The sequence below is a fragment of the Sorex fumeus genome, unplaced genomic scaffold, assembly GCF_029834395.1.
Source record: "Sorex fumeus unplaced genomic scaffold, SorFum_2.1 ptg000063l, whole genome shotgun sequence".
Taxonomy (NCBI): Eukaryota; Metazoa; Chordata; class Mammalia; order Eulipotyphla; family Soricidae; genus Sorex; species Sorex fumeus.
In genome coordinates, this window is record NW_026606120.1 from 32,687,574 (window position 1) to 32,708,310 (window position 20,737).

The window sequence follows — 20,737 nt, forward strand, 5'->3', positions numbered from 1 at the left end:
ACTCAATTAGTAGCAAGCATCTCTGTAGCCTGTCCTTTCTAAGGATTTCAGGAAGAACATATTGAGGATGTTTAAAGAGCTCAAAGAAGCAACAGTGCAAGGAAACAAAAGCATGAGGTCAGGAACGATAAAACTACAGTGAGAAGTGACAGAACTAAAGAGTTTGTAGGTGAACTAGAACACTCACTGGAAGAAGATCTGGGCAGCAGCAGAATTGCTGCTGAGGACAAAATCAGTGAGCCCCAAGATGAGATGAAGGAAACCACTAGAAAATAGCAGAAGATGGAAAAAGTCTCAAATAAATAACAGCACACAAGAGAACTATGGGATAAAGAGGAACAATATAAAACTCTTAAGAAAGAACTCTGAGGAACAAGAAGGCAACTCTGATAAGGAACTGTTAGTCTAAGAAATCACAGCTGAGAAGGTCCTAGAGCTGAGGAGTACATGTATCCAGATTTAAGAGGCCCACAGGGAAACAGTCAAAAGAGAACCAAATAAAATTACTGCAACACATCAATAATCAGAATTAGGAAAGCCAATGATAGAGAGAATGATAGAATAATGAAAATAGCAAGATCAAAGAAGGTAATTACACAGAAAGGAGCATCCTTAAGATTCACAGTAGATTTATCACGTGTGACACTGTGGGTCTGAGGACAATAATGCTATATGATTTAAAAATTCAATAAAGTAGACAACTTATCAAGAATACTCTACCCAGCTACATTATCATTCAGATTTGAGTGATGAGAAGCAACAGTCCAGGAACTTCACAGCCTCTAATCCAACCTTATAAGAAGCACTGAAGGGTCTTCTTTAAGTTTCACAAACGCTAAGTGCTACAAAATGGTGGCAAATAACTTCTTGTTAATAATCTCACTGAATATCAATAACATGAATGTACCAATTTACCATCATAAAATTAAAAATACAAATTTTATCAAGTCTCCTCTCAGATCATGTTGTACTGAAAATGGAAGCTAATCACAAATAAAAATGGGGAATAAGTTCAAACACTTGAAAGAAAACAACTTACTAGTGAATATCCAGAAGGTCAGAGAGATCAAAAGATTCCTGGAAACAAAGGAAAAAGAAGACACAGAGAATACCAGAATATATGGCACACACTGAAAGCAGTATCAGAGGAAAGTTCATATCAATGCAGCACTCATTAGGAAGAAAGAAAGGACCCACACAAATAACTTAAATACACAGCTTAAGCTGCTAGAAAAAAAAAGACAAACAAAAGAAACCCATAGCAAGTAGAAGGAAGGAAATAATAAAACTCAGAACAAATTAATAAAATGGAAATTTTAAGAGATGAACAAAACCAAAAGCTAGTCCCTTGCAAAAAATAAACAAGACTGACAAACTATTAGAAAGATTCACAAAGGAAGAAAGAGGAAAAAAAAATCTTGTAAACTGAAACAAGTAAATGAAAGCAGAGATGTCACAACATAACACAAAAATTCTAAGGATTGTTAGGAATTGTTTTGAAAATCTTTATCCACAGGAGAACCTAGAAGAAATGGATAAATTTCTGGACTATTATAACCTCCCAAGGCTGAACCCAAGAACAAACAAAGCACCTCAACAGGCTAATTATGGTGGAGGAAACTGAAAGGGTAACAAAAGCTCAGGCCCAGTTAGGTTCACTGCTGAGTTTTTCAGACTTAAAGAAGACCTGCTTCCAATTCTCTAGGGCTCTTTCATAAAGTCTAGTAAACAGGAACCCTCCCAGTCTCTCTGAGACAAACATCACCCTGATTATCAAAAGCAGACAGATATCACCAAAAAGAAAACTATATCCCTGATGAACACAGAAGCAAAGATCCTCAACAAAATATCAGCCAACTGAATCTTACTATCATTGATCTCCCGTTGTTCATCGATTTGCTCGAGCAGGCCCAGTAATGTCTCCATTGTGAGACTTGTTGTTACTGTGTTTGGCATATCGAATATGTCATGGGGAGCTTGCCAGGCTTTGCTGTGCGGGCAAGATACTCTTGGTAGCTTGCCAGGCTCTCCGAGAGGGGCGGAGGAATCCAACCTGGGCCAACCAGGTCGGCCGCGTGCAAGGCAAATGCCCTACCTGCTGTGCTATCTCTCCAGCCCCAATACATTATAATACATAATATATTATAATAATATATAATATAGAATAATATATAATAATACAAGAGTATTCATCATGACCAAGTAGGATTTATCCTAGGGATGTGAGAATAGTTTAATATATGCAAGTCAATAAATGAAATATACTGGGGGCTGGAGCAATAGCACAGCAGGTAGGGCGTTTGTCTTGCACGCAGCCAACCCGGGTTCGATTCCCAGCATCCCATATGGTCCCCTGAGCACCGCCAGGGGTAATTCCTGAGTGCAGAACCAGGAGTAACCCCTGAGCATTGCCAGGTGTGACCCAAAAAAAGAAAAAAAAATGAAATATACTTATCAATATAAGGAAAGAATTAGAATCATATGATATTGATAGATAGAGAGAAAGCATGCAACAAGCCCCCAAACCCATTCATGATAAAAACTCTCAGTAAAATGGGAGTTGAAGGAACTTTCCTCAACATAGTTAAAACCATTTACCACAAGCCTAAAGCCTAAAGCAAACATTATACTTAATGGTGGAAAACTCAAAGCCTTTCTTCTAAAATAAGGCACAAGTTAAGTTTGCACACTGTCATGACTAATATTCAATTTTGTACTGAAGTCCTTGTTATAGCTGTCTGGCAAGAACAGAAAAGAATAAAATTATCACAATTTGCAGATGTCATGATACTATCTGTAGGAAACACTAAGGATTCTACAAAGAAGCTCCTAGAACTAGAAGACATACAGTAAAATGGCCAGCAACAAAATAAATATGCAGCAATCCATGTTTTTATATGTAAATAATGAAATGGAGAGCCAATTCATAGTTATGCCTCAGGAAATCAAGTACCAGGGAATTAACTTAAGAAGAAAGGTTGAAACATTTTTAGAAAGAAAACTATAAACCACTATTAAAAGAAATAACAGAAGACATGGGGAAATGAAAATCTATCACATACTCATGGTGGGATACAATATTACTTTTCAATATCACCCCTATCAATCTACAAATTGAGTGTGGTTCCTATCAAATACCCAATGTCTTTTTTTCAAAAGTAGGAAATCTATACTAAAATTGAAATGGAATCTCAGGGGACTCCAAATATTTGACATAATGTTAAAAACAAAGAACAAAAATAGAAAGTCTCACTATTTCTGATTATAAAACTTATGACAATTGTATAGTAATCAAGACAAAGAATCAGAATTTAGTAGAATAGCACTAACAAAAGCCTTAACTTTTAAATTTTGATCTTTTCCTTGGAAAGCTACATGTGGGATAGTCCAACCATAAAGAGAGATCAATATAAAGAATAAAGAACCTTCACACATATAAATGATTTTCAACATGGGTGTGAAACCCATTTTGTGGGAAAAGGACAATCTACCGGAAAAAATGGTGGCTGAAAAGGTGGAGAGACAGCTTCAAGGGGTGGACATGTACTTTCCACTCAGGAGGTCTGGGTCCAATCCCTGGAACTACATGGTTCCCCAGGAGGAATCCCTGAGAAAAGAGCTCGCAGTAACCCCTCAGTTACCCTGGGTGTGACTCAAAAAAACAAAAAGCAAAAAAGGATGGTGATAGGAAAAGTGGAAATTTACAACCAAAAGAGTAAGGCTGGAGCATGACTATTCGTGTATATGTACTGCACTGCACTGCCCTTCCATGGGTGAAGACCGAGGCGAACCAAACGTCCATGGCAGATCGGTGGGTAAGCTAAATGGAGTCAACACATGCAGTGAGATATTAGTCATTTTTATAAAATGACATTATAATACATGCCACAACATAAATGGATCTGGAGCAGGGAAAGTGGAGTTGCTCTTCAAATCATACAAAGTTTTTTTTTTTTTTTTCCCTCCCGTTGATCGTCGATTTGCTCGAGCGGACCCAGTAACGTCTCCATTGGAGACTTTGTTGTTACTGTGTTTGGTATATCGAATACTCTCGGTAGCTTGTTTTTTGAATTTAAAAAAAAAACTAAGGATGGTAGCGGGAATGATTGCACAGCAATATGAATATGAAACCAACTCAACGCTTATCTATGGTTAAAAAAAAGAGTTGTTATGCACATTTAAGTTATTAAAGTTTGTTTTAATTGGGAAAAATGTGGAGCCACACCCAGCTGTGCTCAGAACTTCTGCCTCTAAGCATAGGTTGTGCCTGGTGTCAGGCAAACCTTAGGTGGTGCCTAAGGATTAACCCCAGGTTGACTGAATGCATGGTAAGCACCTGACTTGCTGTACTATCCAGCACTAAAATTAAAATTTTCAAATAAAAAATCCAATTTTCATTTATCAAAAATAACCCAAAAATTTATGAATATAAGAGAACCCCTCAACTTTTTATAGGTCAGCTACCAAAAAAAATTCTCTGATCGTATCATGCTAAATGGCAAAATATTGAATGCTTCCTACTGAGATCAGTTTCAGCCAATTTGATTAAATAAGGGAAATAAATTAAAAGCAGAATGATGGGGCTAATATGCTCAGATTGGACCAGTCAATATCTGTAAGATGTCCAGAGCTATACTAAATTCTAAGTGGTGCCTGGAATTGAACCTGGGCTCCTCCACAGGGAGCACGTGCTCCGGCCTGCTGGGCGCTCTCTTTAGCTCCACTCTCGGGTATGGATGAACATGACTGAAATAATGAGATATAATTATAGAAATAAAATTATTTCTACCATTATCAACAGAATAAAAAAATAAATTAAAAATAGATCATCTATCTAAATGTAAAAATTAAAACTAACAGTTTACTATCAGTTCCCAACTTAATCAAAATCCAAGTTATAGATTGTACTTGAAGATGATGTAAAAGGAATACTCACTGAAACAGAAACTCAGAAGAAAACATGAATGTGAAAGTCTGGTTTTTCCCAGGCTCAAACATGACACAAAGCAGGAAAACCAGCCAGGCTGCAAGGTATCACACAGTCCAGGAGGTAAAAACTGACACCTTGGATCTGCGTGGGACGGGCACAGAGGCCCAGCTCTGGGCAACAAAGCTGAATGGCTCCAAATCCAACAGGTACAGCCCGCCCCCAAGGGCCTGGGTCCCTCTCTGGGCATGCGCAGCTAGAACCAGCCCCTAGAAAGCCGGTTTTCAACCCCTGATCTGCGTGGGACGGGCACAGAGGCCCAGCTCTGGGCAACAAAGCTGAACGGCTCCAATTCCAACAGGTACAGCCCGCCCCCAAGGGCCTGGGTCCCTCTCTGGGCATGCGCAGCTAGAACCAGCCCCTAGAAAGCCGGTTTTCAACCCCTGATCTGCATGGGATGGCCACAGAGGCCCAGCTCTGGGCAACAAAGCTGAACGGCTCCAATTCCAACAGGTACAGCCCGCCCCCAAGGGTCTGGGTCCCTCTCTGGGCATGCACAGCTAGAACCAGCCCCTAGAAAGCCGGTTTTCAACCCCTGATCTGCGTGGGACGGGCACAGAGGCCCAGCTCTGGGCAACAAAGCTGAACGGCTCCAATTCCAAACAGGAGACGTTCCCAACTCCTCGCCAGTGCCAGGGACTCTTTCCGGAGCCGCTGCCGCTAACGCGGCCGTGAAATATTTTCCCACTACGTATGCCATAGGAACCATAAGCTACCTTCTTAGATGGAAACTTCTCTATTTTAGCTCAGCCACTAGAAACACAGTAGCCAATAACCCATAAGCCTATCTTAACTCACACTGCATATCAAGCAGAATAGTAACAGTGAACGTGAAGGACTAAACCACACCTCTCACAATGGTAAAGCAACGCAAAAGCCCACCAAACTTTCATATTGAAGAGTCTAGCCCAGATGACACCAACAGTACTGTAGTGTTAGACAACCTCTCTGACAAGGAATTCAGAAGGGAGCTACTTAGGATGCTTAGGGAATTAAAAGAAACAATGGAAAGCAATGCCAATAGAAGACAAGAGGATCTGAAGGCAGAAATGAGGAAAATGCAATCAGAAATGTCAGACCTGAAAAATCTCGTAGGCGAATTGAAAAGCTCAGTGGAAGGCCTCAGCAGCAGAGTAAGAGTGGCTGAGAACAGAATCAGTGAGCTCGAAGATGAAGTTCAGAGACTCTCCAGAAAAGAGCAGAAAATGGAAAAGAGACTCACAATTCGGGAACAGATGGCAAGAGAAGATCGTGATGAAGCCAAGAGGGGTAACATAAGAATTATTGGAGTCCCAGAGGTACAGGAAGAAAACCTCGATGAAGAAGAAACTGTCAAAGAAATCATTGCTACAACATTTCCAGAGCTGAAGAAAACTTGTGACCACATTCAGGAGGCCCGAAGGGTACCAGCTAGAAGAAATCCGAATAAAAATACCCCAAGACACATTCTGATCAAAATGACCAAAACCTTAGACAGAGACAAAATTCTGAAAGCAGCAAGATCGAAGAAAGAAATCTCTTACAAAGGAGCATCCTTAAAATTCATAGCTGATTTTTCTGATGAAACCCTCATGGCCCGAAAACAGTGGTGGGACATAGTAAAAAAACTCAATGAAATAAATGCCTCCCCAAAAATACTTTTCCCAGCAAGACTCTCATTCATAATAGAAGGAACAACACACAGTTTCACAGACAAACAACAGCTCAGGAACTTCATAGACTCAAAACCATGGTTACAAGAACAACTAAATGGGCTACTTTAAGGCAAGAAAGGTCCCTCAAATACACCAAATTTTAACAGAACAATGGAACAAAATCCCATAACAATAATCTCTCTCAATGTCAATGGGCTAAAAGCACCAATTAAAAGACATAGAGTGGCAGGATGGATTAGAAAATTGAACCCAACATTCTGCTGCCTGCAAGAAACGCATCTCAATAGTCAAAGCAAACACAGACTCAGAGTCAAAGGCTGGAAAACAATCCTACAGGCAAACAGCTCCCATAAAAAAGCTGGGGTAGCAATCCTTATATCAGACCACATCGATTTCAGAGTGAGGAAGGTCATAAGAGACAGTGAAGGCCATTTCTTATTGATCAAAGGATCTGTACAACAGGAAGAACTTACAATAATAAATGTATATGCACCTAATGAGAGACCAGCAAAGTACTTAAAACAACTACTCGTAGATTTGGAAAAAGACATCAATAGCAACACAATACTAGAGGGAGACTTCAACACTGCTTTGTCACCTCTTGATAGATCAACCAGACTCAAGCTTAGCAAGGACATACTTCATTTGAGGGAAACAATGGAAGAAAGGGACTTAGTAGATATATACAGGACACTTCATCCACAAAAAGCTGAATACACATTCTTCTCAAGCGTACATGGAACATTCTCCAAGATAGACCACATGCTGAGCCACAAAACATGCCTCCATAAAATTAAGAAGGTAGAGATTGTATCAACAATCTTCTCAGACCATAATGCGCTGAAATTAGAAGTAAATCACACACAAAAACAGAAAACTAAATCAAACACCTGGAAATTAAACAGTGCACTATTGAACAACAAGTGGATTAGACAGGAAATCAAAGAGGAAATCAAAAGATTCCTAGAAACGAATGAAAATGAGAACACGAGTTACCAAAACTTATGGGACACAGCAAAGGCTGTGTTAAGAGGAAAGTTTATAGCTCTACAAGCATTCCTCAGGAAGGAGGAGCGAGCACACATAAGTAACCTAACCTCACAGCTTAAGAGCTTGGAGAAGGACCAAAAAAAGGAGCACAACCTGAACAGGAGAAAGGAAATAATAAAACTCAGAGCAGAGATTAACGAGATGGAAACCCAAAAAACAATCCGAAAGATCAATGAAACCAAAAGCTGGTTCTTTGAGAAAATTAACAAGATCGATAAGCCTCTAGCAAAACACACAAAGAAAGGGAGAGAGAAAACCCTAATAAACCGAATCAGAAATGAAAACGGGGTCATTACAACAGAAACCACAGAAATTCAGAGGATCCTCAGGGAGTACTTTGAGAAGCTTTATGCCACGGAACATCAAAACCTCGAGGAAATGGTTAAATTCCTAGACTCCTACAGACTCCCAAGGCTGAACCAAGAAGACCTGGAATACCTGAACAGACCTATCACCATCAAGGAAATCGAAATGGTAATAAAAAGTCTCCCCAAGCACAAAAGTCCTGGCCTGGATGGATTCACTAGTGAATTCTTCCAAATCTTTAAAGAGGACTTACTCCCAATGCTCTTTAAGCTTTTCCACGAAATTGAAATATCAAAAACACTTCCGAACAGTTTCTACGAAGCAAATATCACACTGATACCAAAAGCAGACAGAGATACCACAAAGAAAGAGAATTACAGGCCAATATCCCTGATGAACACAGATACAAAGATCCTCAACAAACTACTAGCAAATAGAATCCAACTACTCATCAAAAAGATCATACACCATGACCAAGTAGGATGGTTTAACATTCGGAAATCAATCAACATAATCCACCATATCAACAAAAGAAAAGATAAAAAGCATATGATCATATCAATAGATGCAGAGAAAGCATTTGATAGGATCCAGCACCCCTTTATGATGAAAACCCTAGCCAAAATGGGTATAGAGGGGACCTTCCTCAACATAATTAAAGCCATATACCACAAGCCTACAGCAAGCATCATCCTCAATGGGGAAAAACTGAGAGCCTTCCTTCTAAGATCAGGGACGAGACAGGGATGCCCACTCTCTCCACTGCTGTTCAATATAGTACTGGAAGTATTTGCAATAGCGATTAGGCAGGAAAAAGATATTAAGGGCATTCAGGTAGGAAAGGAAGAAATCAAGCTCTCACTATTCGCAGATGATATGATACTCTACTTAGAGAACCCAATAACTTCCACCAAAAAACTCCTAGAAACAATAGACTCGTATAGTAAAGTTGCAGGTTATAAAATCAATACCCAAAAGTCCATGGCTTTCCTATACGCAAACAGTGAGAGAAAAGAAAGCAACATGAAAAAAACAATCCCGTTCACAATTGTGCCCCAGAAAATCAAGTACCTAGGAATCAGCTTAACTAAGGAAGTAAAGGACCTGTACAAAGAAAACTACAAAACGCTACTTCAGGAAATAAACGAGGACATGAGGAAATGGAAAGATATCCCCTGCTCATGGGTCGGGAGACTTAACATTGTCAAAATGGCAATACAACCGAAAGCATTGTATAAATTCAATGCAATCCCTATAAGGATACCCATTACATTCTTCAAAGAAATGGAGCAAACACTCCTGAAATTTATATGGAACAATAAGCCCCCACGAATAGCTAAAGCAATTCTTGGGAAAAAGAAAATGGGAGGAATCAACCTCCCGAATTTCAAACTGTACTACAAAGCAGTAATAATTAAAACAGCATGGTACTGGAACAAAGGCAGAACTGCAGACCAATGGAACAGGGTTGAATACACTGACATCTCCCCTCAATCATATGCTCATCTAATCTTTGATAAAGGTGCAAGTAATGTGAAGTGGAGTAAGGAAAGCCTCTTTAATAAATTGTGTTGGCATCACTGGATGGCTACATGCAAAAAAATAGGCTCAGAACTCTGCCTAACACCATGTACAAAAGTAAGATCAAAATGGATTAAAGACCTCAACATCAGACCAGAAACCATAAGGTACATTGAAGATAAAGTTGGCAAAACCCTCCATGACATTGAAGCTAATGGTATCTTCAAAGATGCCACGCCACTGGCCGAGCAAGTGAAAACAGAGATAGATAAATGGGACTATCTTAAACTAAGAAGCTTCTGCACCTCCAAAGAAACAGTGACCAAAATACAAAGACAGTCTACAGAATGGGAAAGGATATTCACCGAATACACATCTGACAAGGGGTTGATATCCAGGATATACAAAATACTGGTTAAACTCCACAAGAAGAAAACATCCAACCCCATCCAAAAATGGGGCAATGAAATGAACAGAAACTTTCTCAAAGAAGAAATCCGAATGGCAAAAAAGCACATGAGAAAATGCTCTACATCATTAATCATCAGGGAGATGCAGATCAAAACCACAATGAGATACCATCTCACACCTCAGAGACTGGCCCACATTCAAAAGAACAAAAGCAACCGATGCTGGCGTGGATGTGGCGAGAAAGGGACACTCCTTCACTGTTGGTGGGAATGTCCACTGGTTCAGCCCTTCTGGAAAACAGTATGGACGAGTCTCAAAAAATTAGAAATTGAGCTCCCATTTGACCCAGCAATACCACTCCTGGGAATATATCCCAGAGAGGCAAAAATGTATAGTCGAAGTGACATCTGCACTTCTATGTTCATTGCAGCACTCTTTACAATAGCCAGAAACTGGAAGAAACCTGAATGCCCAAGAACAGATGACTGGTTAAAGAAACTTTGGTACATCTACACAATGGAGTACTATGTAGCTCTTAGAAAAGATGAAGTCATGAAATTTACATACAAGTGGTACAATATGGAAAGTATCATGCTAAGCGAAATGAGTCAGAAAGAGAGGGATAGACATAGAAAGATTGCATTCATCTGGGGGATATAAAGTAACAAAGTATGAGATTAATACCCAAGAATAGCTGAGATCAGCACCAGGAGGATTACTCCATAACTTAGAGGCCAGCCGGGTATCCTAGAGGAAAGGGCAGTTCAGATAGAGAAGGGAGCACCAAATAAAGGATGTTTGGAGGATCCTCCCAGGAGGGGAGATGCATGTCGAAAGTAGACTATGGACTGAACATGTTTGCCACTCAATGCCTCTTTTGCAGACCACAACACCCAAAAGGAGAGAGAGAACACAGGGGATTGCCCTGCCACAGAGACAGGGGGGATGGGAGGATGGGGGTGGGAGGGATATTATCCATGGTGGTGGAAAATGGGCACTGGTGGAGGGATGGGTATCTGATCATTGTATAATTGAAACCAAAGCACAAAAAATTGTAAATCTACAACTGTAAAAAAAAAATAAAATAAAATAAAGGGAAAAAAAACTGACACCTTTGTGTACTCAGTTGTTGGTATTTTTAATAATGTGCCTTTGCACTTCATCACATCTACAAAGCACCAAACTGCGTCTATTTCCCAGTTAATTATAAAATAGGTCTGTTTTAGATTATTTTGCCAACTATAGGCTAGGTATTCTAAGTAGATTTAAGATAGGTTAGGCTAAATGATCTGCAGTTTAGTAACCTATTAAAACTAGGTGTATTAAATGATGCATTTTTCACTTAAAATATTTAAAATTCTACCACAAATTTATAAAATACATCCACATATCAAGTAAAGAAAGATCTATAATATATTCAAAAGGGAACAAAGAAGAACATCTTTATAAATACGACATGGGTAAATATGTCTATGCTATAAAAAGTTTGGGCTGGAGCGATAGCACAGCGGGTAGGGCGTTCGCCTTACAAGCGGCCAACATGGCCGGCCCGAGTTCGATTCCTCCGCCCCTCTCGGAGAGCCCGGCAAGCTACCGAGAGTATTCGATATGCCAGACACAGTAACAACAAAGTCTCCAATGGAGACGTTACTGGGCCCGCTCGAGCAAATCGACGATCAACGGGAGGGCCTTACCTTTACCTCGAGCAAATAAAAAGTTTAAATTATATAATGAAAAATTGGTAAATATTTCATCAAAATTTAAAATTTATGCTATTTATACAAGGCATGAATGCCATTGTTCTCTGAATACATATACCTGATAGGGAACAATATCTGAGTAGAAAAAGTACTCCACACCTTAATAATATGGCAATTGGAAGTGGGTAAAATGCCTGACTCCAATCTTAACAAAAGAAAATAGAAAAGAGATATACTAATATTAAATTGATTGGGTGACAGTTACAAAAAAAAGAGAAGAAAACAAGGACCTGGCATGAGCAGTGGTAAAACACATGTAGTGTATACATGGGCTGAGGGACACGTTTTATGTGGCCCCATCAACACTATCAGCACCAAAGCCAGGGCCAGGGAGGTGACTCAAGAGGCTGGAATACCAGCCTGCTTGCTGCATGTTTTGTATACCAGTAAAGTAGGTCTCAGGTTCAAATCCTCACATCACACTGTACTCTGAGTACCACTGGGAGCGATTTCCAAGGAGAACTTCCAGGGAGTAGCCACTGTGTACATCCTGGTACATGGTCTCCATATAAAACACCAGACCAAAACAAAGTCAAGATAAAACATAAAATGATACTACTATAAATAAACCCATGAGAAAAAGTAAATTAAACAGGGGCTGGAGCGATGGCACAGCGGATAGGATGTTTGCCTTACACGTGACCAACAGGGTTGGTTCGATTCCCAGCATCCCATATGGTCCCTCGAGCACTGCCAGGAGTAATACTTGAGTGCATGAACCAGGAGTAACCCCTGTGCATCGCTGGGTGTGACCCAAAAAGCAAAAAGCAAATTAAACAGAGTGACAATTCTAAATGTTGGTGAATTTGTGCATCAACTGAAACTAATACCATAGGAATACAGTTCACCTGACATTGTCTATAAGAAACTTATAAAGTTAAGCACAATCATGCAATGCAGAAATTCCAATCCTAAGTATCTAATAAGAGAAATTAAGATGTGGGGTTAAAACAATCTAAAACACTACTAACAGTAGTCAAATTGGTACATTTGTACAGTCCTCCCCAATGGCTGCACACTGAGGAACTACAACCTCATTCCCACTATGGGCATTACTGTTCAAATATAGCACTCATAGGGATTTGTCTCTGACTGGTCCAGACAATTCAGATCACATAACTATAAGCCTGTGAAGCAGGTCTTAGAAACCTGTATTATTTCTATGAGAAGCATTACTGAAAAAAAAATGACTTCACTCCAGATTTATAAGGGGCACAAAAGATCGTTGGTAGGGGTATAAGTGGGAGGAATGAATGAAATAAAGAGAGTACTGGGAATTGGAGTAGGGATCTGGTCAATGTTCAATTAATTAAGCTAATTCAATTGGAGTTGTAGTTAAAAGAAAGTAAACATAAGAAAGGATATCCAGAAAATATCACTCAACATCCCAAACATCCTGTTCTTAACTGTAATAAATTTCTTGATCTGGCCTATTTGAGCAGTGACAACTTACTAAAAAAAAGTAATCTTATACAATTTAGAGTTATAATAAGCAGAGCTCCTCCTAAATGACTTTTTTGGTTTTTTTGTTTGTTTTGGACTCTCAGGGATTACTCCTGGCTCTGTGCTCAGGGGACCATATGTGATACCAGGGATCAACCCAGGTAGGCTATGTGGTCTATCCACTGTACTGTCACTCTGACCCAGAACTCCTATTAAATGGGGGGGGTGGGGGGCTGGAAGTGGAGGGGAAGACCTACCAATAATACAAATAGTATCTTCATTTTGCCTCTTCAAAGAAAACAATTTTTTTGTTAATTCCAAAAGTTTAGTTCTGTAAAAGTATGGGTGATCACAAAGATACATAAGTGAACAATGAAAGGAAACAGACGATGGAAAGCACTGACATTCTGCCCCCACCGGAGTCCTCCAGGGGAAAGTGGATGTGGCCAGGGGCAGGAAGGATGAGACAGACAAGGGTGCCACAGCAATGTTGGGGAGGGAGTCACGGGCACTTTTCTGGTGGTAGAGTCGCAGTAGCTTTGTGGGCCAAAGCAGAATATGAACACTATATTAAACCAAGTCATCTCACTAATAAAAAATGTGTAAGGGAAATTCTTCCTTTTCACAATAAAGTGAATCTGATTAGCTTCATGCTTTGATGCACTATCTCTTTTTGGAAAATAAAAGTATATATAGTTCATTCTTCCACAAAATACATTTGTACTGCATAAGGTTCAATTTGTCTACCCAAATAAATTTTGTTGAATGTAAAGCTTTTTTTTTTTTCAGAAAAGAAATATGCATACATATATGTAGCCGAGTTTGATTCCTCCGCCCTTCTCAGAAAGCCTGGCAAGCTACCGAGAGTATCTCGCCCGCACGACAAAGCTTGGCAGGCTACCCGCGATATATTCAATATGTCAAACACAGTAACAAGTCTCACGATGGAGACGTTATGTCAAACACAGTAACAAGTCTCACATGGAGACGTTATGTCAAACACAGTAACAAGTCTCACGATGGAGACGTTACTGGGTCCGCTCGAGCAAATTGATGAACAACGGGAGGACCGTGACCGTGATATGTAGCCAAACTCTCCACACAATGAACACATGTTCTAAAAGATTCATGCAGAATAAAGGTTTCTGAGCAGTTGGAAAAGCAACTGAGATATAGCAGCTTTTCCCACACTGATACTCTGGAAATATAGTGCTCACTTCAGCAATTTACAGGGCTGGAGCAATAGTACAGTGAGCAGGGCACTTGCCTTTTCCATGGCCAAAGAGGTTTGATCCCTGGAATCCCCAGATCCCTACCAGGAGTAATTCCTGAGTGTACAGCACCTCTGAGCAGACTGGGTGTGGTCCAAAAACAAATAAAAAGAAAAAAAAAAACACCACCAACAACCCCCCACCAGTTTATTAATTGTAACAAAAGGTATATTTTTCTACTGAAAATCATACTCTATTTTTTAAGATATGGAAAATAATTATTTTTAAATGGTAAAAAATGTGATTAGGAAAACAAAATACCATTTGTCCATATAGTGATAATCGTATCCAACAATTATTTTCCCCCCAATTTAAATGCCCTGATTTACAAAGTTGTTCATGATTTTTTACAGGCATTCAATATTGCAACACCAATCCCACCCTCACTGTCACCTTCCCTCCACCTTCTCTAAGTTCCCAACCACCCTTCAAGCCTGCCCCCACAGCAGGCCCACAGTCATTTATTTCATATTGCTTGTTAATACAGATTGGCTGATGGAATGATGAAATAATACTTCAATAAAAGAAAATTGGTGAAAACTTTCTGACTGGGTATCTGAGAAATTTTTGCAGCTTGTTGATAGACCTCTTTTGAGATTTATTGATGAGTCTCTGGAGCAGGGCTGATAGATGAGCTTACATGGTGGCAGCAAAGGGACGTGGGTGCAGGTGATGGGAGTCTAGAAGTACGGGATGTGGGGGGAGATCACCCATCCTGAATCCAAGAAGGCCCAGAGATTTAAGCTAAAAACCCCAGTGAATCTGAAATTTTGGTTAGGTGAATATTTCTGTGGAGCTTAGTTGTGAGAAGGTGGAGTACGCCCAGACAGCAGTTGGTGGCATATGTTGGGGTGTGAGTGTGGCTGCTGGGTGGTGTAGAACCTCCAAAGCACCTTCCTTTTACTGTTAACATTTCTAGGACTCACAACTGGCCATACAATCTCTGTTTTACAATGTTCTGATTTCCTACTACCTTCCTGGTAAGATTACATGTCACTGGGGGGCAGTTGGTAGGTGTGATCCCCGTCTACTGGAAGATGGAGGATCTGGGTGGAGGATGCTCATCCCCGATCCAAGCAGGCTTGGAGATCTCAGCCCAGAGACTATAAAAGCCAGCTCCCAGAAGCACGCGGTTGCATTTGCTGCCACGCAACATCTTATTATCTCATTCTTTCTTTGGAAAACCTGGCAGGCTACCAAGTGTAACCGGCCCACACGGCAGAGTCTGGCAAACTCCCCGTGGCGTACCCAATATGCCAAATACCAGTAACAATGATTGGTCTCATTCTCCTAACCCTGAAAGAGTCTTGAATGTGGCACTTCTTAGAATCTCAGGGCTAGGACGAAGGAGACGTTACTGGTGCCTGCTCGAGGCAATCGACGAACAACAGGATGATCGTGATCGTGATCATGATCCTGGTAAAAATTTCTATAACCACATACTTTCCTATCCACCCTAAAAATCCCAAGCTCAGCACCAAGCTAAGTGCCTACAGTTCTCTGAATATATCTTTCTCACCACCAAGCTTGTACATGCTCTCACTACTAAAGCAAACAAAAACCCCAAACCCGCTATCCCAGCTTCTATTCATTGTTCAGAACTCAACACAGGAGTGTTCCCCAAGAAAACATCTCCAGGGCCTGCAGTCTGAGCAGGGGTCCCTCTCCAAGCCTGTCACAGCAGGCACAGTTCTACCTAGAGCCCAAGCACGCTACCTGGGAAAGGTCTTGTTACCAGCATGCAAGTTCCCCGAAGAGAAGGATTTAACTTAACTTTCCTGTGAAATAAGGGAACCTCACAGAAGAAAATACAAGCCCAGAAATTTCAAAGAGGCTAATAAAATCATGACTACAATGAAGCAAATTAACCTGGTCAACCTAAAAAACACCATTAGATGGCCTATTTCGATACTTAACAAGCTCCCTTATACAAAAGCACATCCTAAATAATCATTAAGATAATGAATATTCAGCAGAATTTTTTTTAAATGAAACACCATGAGATACAGTTGTAGACTTACAAGTTTTTGTGCTTGAGTTTCAGTTATACAATGATCGGGTACCCATTCCCCCACCAGTGCCCATTTTCCACACCTACCAATCGCAGTATCCCTCACACCCCCCACCCCCATCCCACCCTGCCTCTGTGGCAGGGCACTCCCTTTTGTTCTCTCCTTTTGCAGCAGAAAAATTTTTTAAAAATCAAAGACTACATCTGTAATTCTATTCCAGTCATTTGTCCATACCTCTCCTTCACTATTTTATTCAGTTCCTATCTTCATTGCTTTATTTCAGTTTACCTTACACTTAAAATTTTCATTCTTCTGTTATCCAATCCCTTTTCCTTCTGATGTTCCTTCTAATCTACTTTCAATATGACTTGTTAAATTGCATTTTATAGCATTTTTATAAATGCAAATACTGCCTCCGTCATCACTGTCAGCCACTGTATATAAAACAAAGGAAACAGTGAAGGCAGTAAATGGAATGATATCACCAGTCAAACTGATACCCAGAACCATATGCCTTTGTCTGGGTGGGTGACTTCCTAACATGACGCAGCTAATCTGGACCATATGCACACTTGGAGAGTGGCACAGGCAAGCGAGTGTGTGGGGTGACTGCCGCAAAGCAGCCAGAGGAGCTGATGAGAACAGTCAAGGTGCTGGTGCTGCAGGCAGCCACAGCCCGCTTCAAGGCACAGGCAGCCAGAGCCCACTATTCAGGAGGAAGCAAAGGCAGCATGAGGACGTGCGCAGGAAGTGTTAGCTCTCTGGTCCAGCAAGGTGCGTAACAGACCCGACTGTGGGAACAGTGGCCAACTAGCACCAGGTGCTGATCTGAGCACACTAGCCAAGGCCACAATTTCAGGACACATGCTATAGACGGCTGTTCTGAGAGTATTTCTGAACATCAGTTTGAAAGAACAGATTCTGGAAGAGTCTGCCGTGTGTGTGTGTGTGTGTGTGTGTGTGTGTGTGTGTGTGTGCGCGTGCATGCGTGTATGCATGTCTGTGTGTGTGAGGTGTATAAGGCATGGGAAAATTCATCCTGAGAATTGGTATCTTGCAGAATCCACAAACAAAAACGCAATCGACCCTGCAGAGCTCTGAGCTCAGAAAAAAAATGGAACAGTGATTGGTCTTTGAGTTTCTTTGAAGAAACTTCTAAAACTTCATAGAATGAGAGTGTCAAAGCAACAGCTTTAATTTAACTTAAAATAACATAGTCCAGATTTACTTTCTTACCCGTGCCCAGGAGTTAAGCTTTGATTCTGCAGAATTCAGTGGTTCTTTATTAATCAGAGAACACAAACACCATATTAGAATTTTTTGGCTTTCATCTGTCAAAAGAAATAGATAGATAAATAAATAAATAAAGTAACCTAAAATGAGTACATTTTATCAGGTACTATAAGCATTTTAAATATTTTACTGAAATAATAAAAGTTTACTGTATTTTATGAAAATCTATAAATAAAACTTAACTTCATAAGGAGCTGACCAGGGTTCAACCCCCAGAAACATGTACAGTCTCCCGAGTACTTCCAGGAGTGATTTCTGATTGCTGAAGCCCTGAGTACCACTGATACCAACCTCCCCCAACCCCCAACCCCCAAAATAACAACAACAATAATAATAGGGGCTAGAGAGACAGTACCTCCTGGTAAAGTGCTTGCCTTGACTGTGGTCAACTCCGGTAGATCCCTAGCACTATATATGGTCTCCTGAGCACCTCAAGGGGTCTCTCCTGAGCACAGAGCCAGGAATAGCTCCTGTGCACCAGAGATATGGCCCATTCACCACCAAATAAAATATCTTAAAATTCTTTTTATCACTGATTTATAATTTTATGGAATGTCAGTTTAGCTTTAATTATGTATGTGTGTGGAGGTGTTGGAAAAGATTATTCATGACTTCTACTCAGATCTCTTTAATAGCCACATCCACTTGCCCACATACCACATACCACATGATGGATATGTCGTTCCCAATGTTCTCCCTTCCGAAATCCAACATGCCATCTCGTCGGTAAAGAAACAAAAAGCACCTGGCCCAGACAAGATCAGACCTGAACACCTGAAGAACTTACCATCAGTACTCATCAATACATTGGCTCGACTCTTCACACGCTACCTGTCTGAATGCAAGGTTCCATCCCAATGGAAAACCAGCAAGACTGTACTACTATACAAGAAAGGAGACATCCACGACATTGGCAACTATCGCCCAATCTGCCTATTGTCTGTCATCTACAAACTATTCACTCGAGTCATCCCGAATAGGATTAGCAGAACACTAGATGAAGGACAACCATGTGAACAAGCTGGATTCCGAAAAGGATTCAGTACCATTGACCATATCCACACAATAACCAAGCTCATTGAGGTATCTCGGGAGTTCAAGATGCCGCTCTGTCTAACGTTCATTGATTTAAAGAAGGCCTTTGATTCTGTTGAGACGGAAGCGGTCATGGAAGCCCTAGCCAATCAGGGCGTACAAACTCAATACATCAGGATCCTTCGTGAGCTCTATTGCGGATTCACTACCAAGATCTCACCATTCTACAAAGAAGTAATCATCCATATCAAGAGAGGGGTTCGGCAGGGTGATACCATTTCACCAAAACTCTTCAGTGCCACCCTCGAGAACATCATGCGACGACTAGAATGGGAAAACATGGGAGTGAAGATAGATGGTCGGCAACTACACCACCTCCGCTTTGCTGATGACATCGTTCTAATAACACCAAACATCAGCCAAGCGGCACAAATGCTGGCGGACTTTGACCGTGAGTGTGGAAAGGTAGGACTACAGCTGAATCTTACGAAGACAATGTTTATGAGAAACAGCCTTGTTCCTGATGCTCCATTCGCTCTCAACGGAACCACCATCTCCGAATGCAACAGTTATATATACCTAGGTCGAGAAATCAACATGATGAATGACCTGGCACCTGAGTTGCGCAGGAGGAAGAGAGCGGCTTGGAATGCCTTCAAGAGCATTGAAGAAATAACTAAAAGGACAAAGAACCTCCAGCTACGAGCACATCTCTTTGATTCCACTATTCTTCCTGCATTAACATATGCCTCAGAGACCTAGACCCTACGAAAACAGGATGAGAACGCTATTCGGGTCTCTCAAAGAGGAATCGAAAGAACTATGCTTGGAATATCACGATTCACTCAAATGAGAGATAGAATCCGGAGTTCTGATCTTCGTCAACGCTCAAGAATCAGGGACGCTGTCTCATTTGCCAAGACTCAAAAATCAGATGGGCTGGACACGTAATGAGGTTTACAGACAACCGCTGGACTAGAGCCATTACTGATTGGATTCCACGAGACATCAAAAGATCACGTGGACGCCCACCTATAAGATGGTCAGACTTCTTCGTCAAGACCCTAAATGATCAGTTTGAGGCTCTACATGTTCCTAAAACGAACAGATACCATTGGGCTACGCTAGCACGCAACCGGGATGAATGGAGACGTTACTGGCACCCGCTCGAATAAATCGATGAATAACGGGGATTAAGTGATTAAGTGATTAAGTGGAGGTGTTACCAACTCCACAATTTCAAAAAACAAACAAAAAGAGCTCTCTATCTTTTTCTCGTACTTGGGGATATAAAGAGACATAGTAAGGGAACAACAAATGGCCAAAGTCATGGTAACTGGAGATTTGTCTGCAGAATCGAGCATTCAGGGGAGAGTGGCTGGAGGGGCCCTGGGCACTGGTGGGGGAAAAATAGGTTCTCAGGGATGGAATGATGTAGGCATGACAAGGACAGTTAATAGTCCTATAAATCCTAGGACTGCAATAAAAATTGTAAGAAAACACATGAGGAGAAACAAAAACATAACACATATAGATAACAATATTCCTGATTTTATCTTTAAATTTTATGATTTGTCAAAATACTCTTACTTTGTTAAATATGAATTCAATAGAAAAAACATTCTATTCAGTATCAAATGTTCTGCTAAAATAGATACAATGGAAGTCTTTTTCATGCTCCAAACTCTTTAATCTAAAATGTAAAGCTTTACCAAATTTAAGATTAAAATGCTGAACTACAAAAAATTTTATTTGGCAGGAACATCTACCTGGTGAGTCATTTTCAGTGTCCCCTTTGTAACAGAATCTAATGAGATTTTGTAACATTTGAGAAGCAAAAATGAGGCCTGAAAACTGAAGGTGTCAGAGGACTGAGGGCTAGTAAAAGGGTGAAGGTGCAGGCCTTAAGGCAGCTCACTGCATTTTGACCCTTAGCACCACATGGCCCCAAGATTACAAGGGCCTAGGTTATGCCCCGCATTGAACCAACTCA

General features: G+C 40.7%; 1 protein-coding gene across 1 annotated transcript in view; it reads right to left on the reverse strand.

The window, feature by feature from the left end:
- The window catches only part of FANCC (FA complementation group C), a 212,984-nt gene that overhangs the window by 116,849 nt on the left and 75,398 nt on the right, over positions 1 to 20,737 (reverse strand). The window contains exon 4 of the mRNA XM_056127708.1: positions 17,653 to 17,747. Within this exon, the coding sequence (XP_055983683.1) occupies positions 17,653 to 17,747 (95 nt within the window). The remainder of the gene's footprint in view (positions 1 to 17,652; positions 17,748 to 20,737) is intronic.